The sequence below is a fragment of the Phaethon lepturus genome, unplaced genomic scaffold, assembly GCF_000687285.1.
Source record: "Phaethon lepturus isolate BGI_N335 unplaced genomic scaffold, ASM68728v1 scaffold22522, whole genome shotgun sequence".
Lineage (NCBI taxonomy): Eukaryota > Metazoa > Chordata > Aves > Phaethontiformes > Phaethontidae > Phaethon > Phaethon lepturus.
In genome coordinates this window covers 4153-4400 of record NW_010522914.1, presented here as the reverse complement: position 1 = coordinate 4400, position 248 = coordinate 4153, and the positions used below count along the sequence as shown (strand labels likewise).

Here is a 248-nt window from a genome sequence, read left to right as displayed (position 1 = left end):
CCCAGCATCCTGCCGAGGAAGGAGGATGTCACCAGTGGGTGTCAGGGCTATTTTGGGGCTGGAAGCGCGGGCTGCAGGACATGGTACCAGTTTCACAGGGGCTGCGGGTGAGGAGGTCCTTCAGGGTGTCCTTGTGGACCAGCCGCATGCGGCGGCGCTCGGCAGCGATGCTATGCTCTATCTTCTCCTCCTCCGTCTGCGGGGTCAGTGGCTTCAGCTTCACCTGCAAAAGGGACATGGGCCGGGTG

The 248-nt window shown here is 62.9% G+C and overlaps 1 protein-coding gene across 1 annotated transcript in view; it reads right to left on the bottom strand.

The window, feature by feature from the left end:
• ACOT11 (acyl-CoA thioesterase 11) overlaps positions 1-248 on the bottom strand; it is a 9466-nt gene that overhangs the window by 7393 nt on the left and 1825 nt on the right. The window contains exon 3 of the mRNA XM_010281981.1: positions 88-223. Within this exon, the coding sequence (XP_010280283.1) occupies positions 88-223 (136 nt within the window). The remainder of the gene's footprint in view (positions 1-87; positions 224-248) is intronic.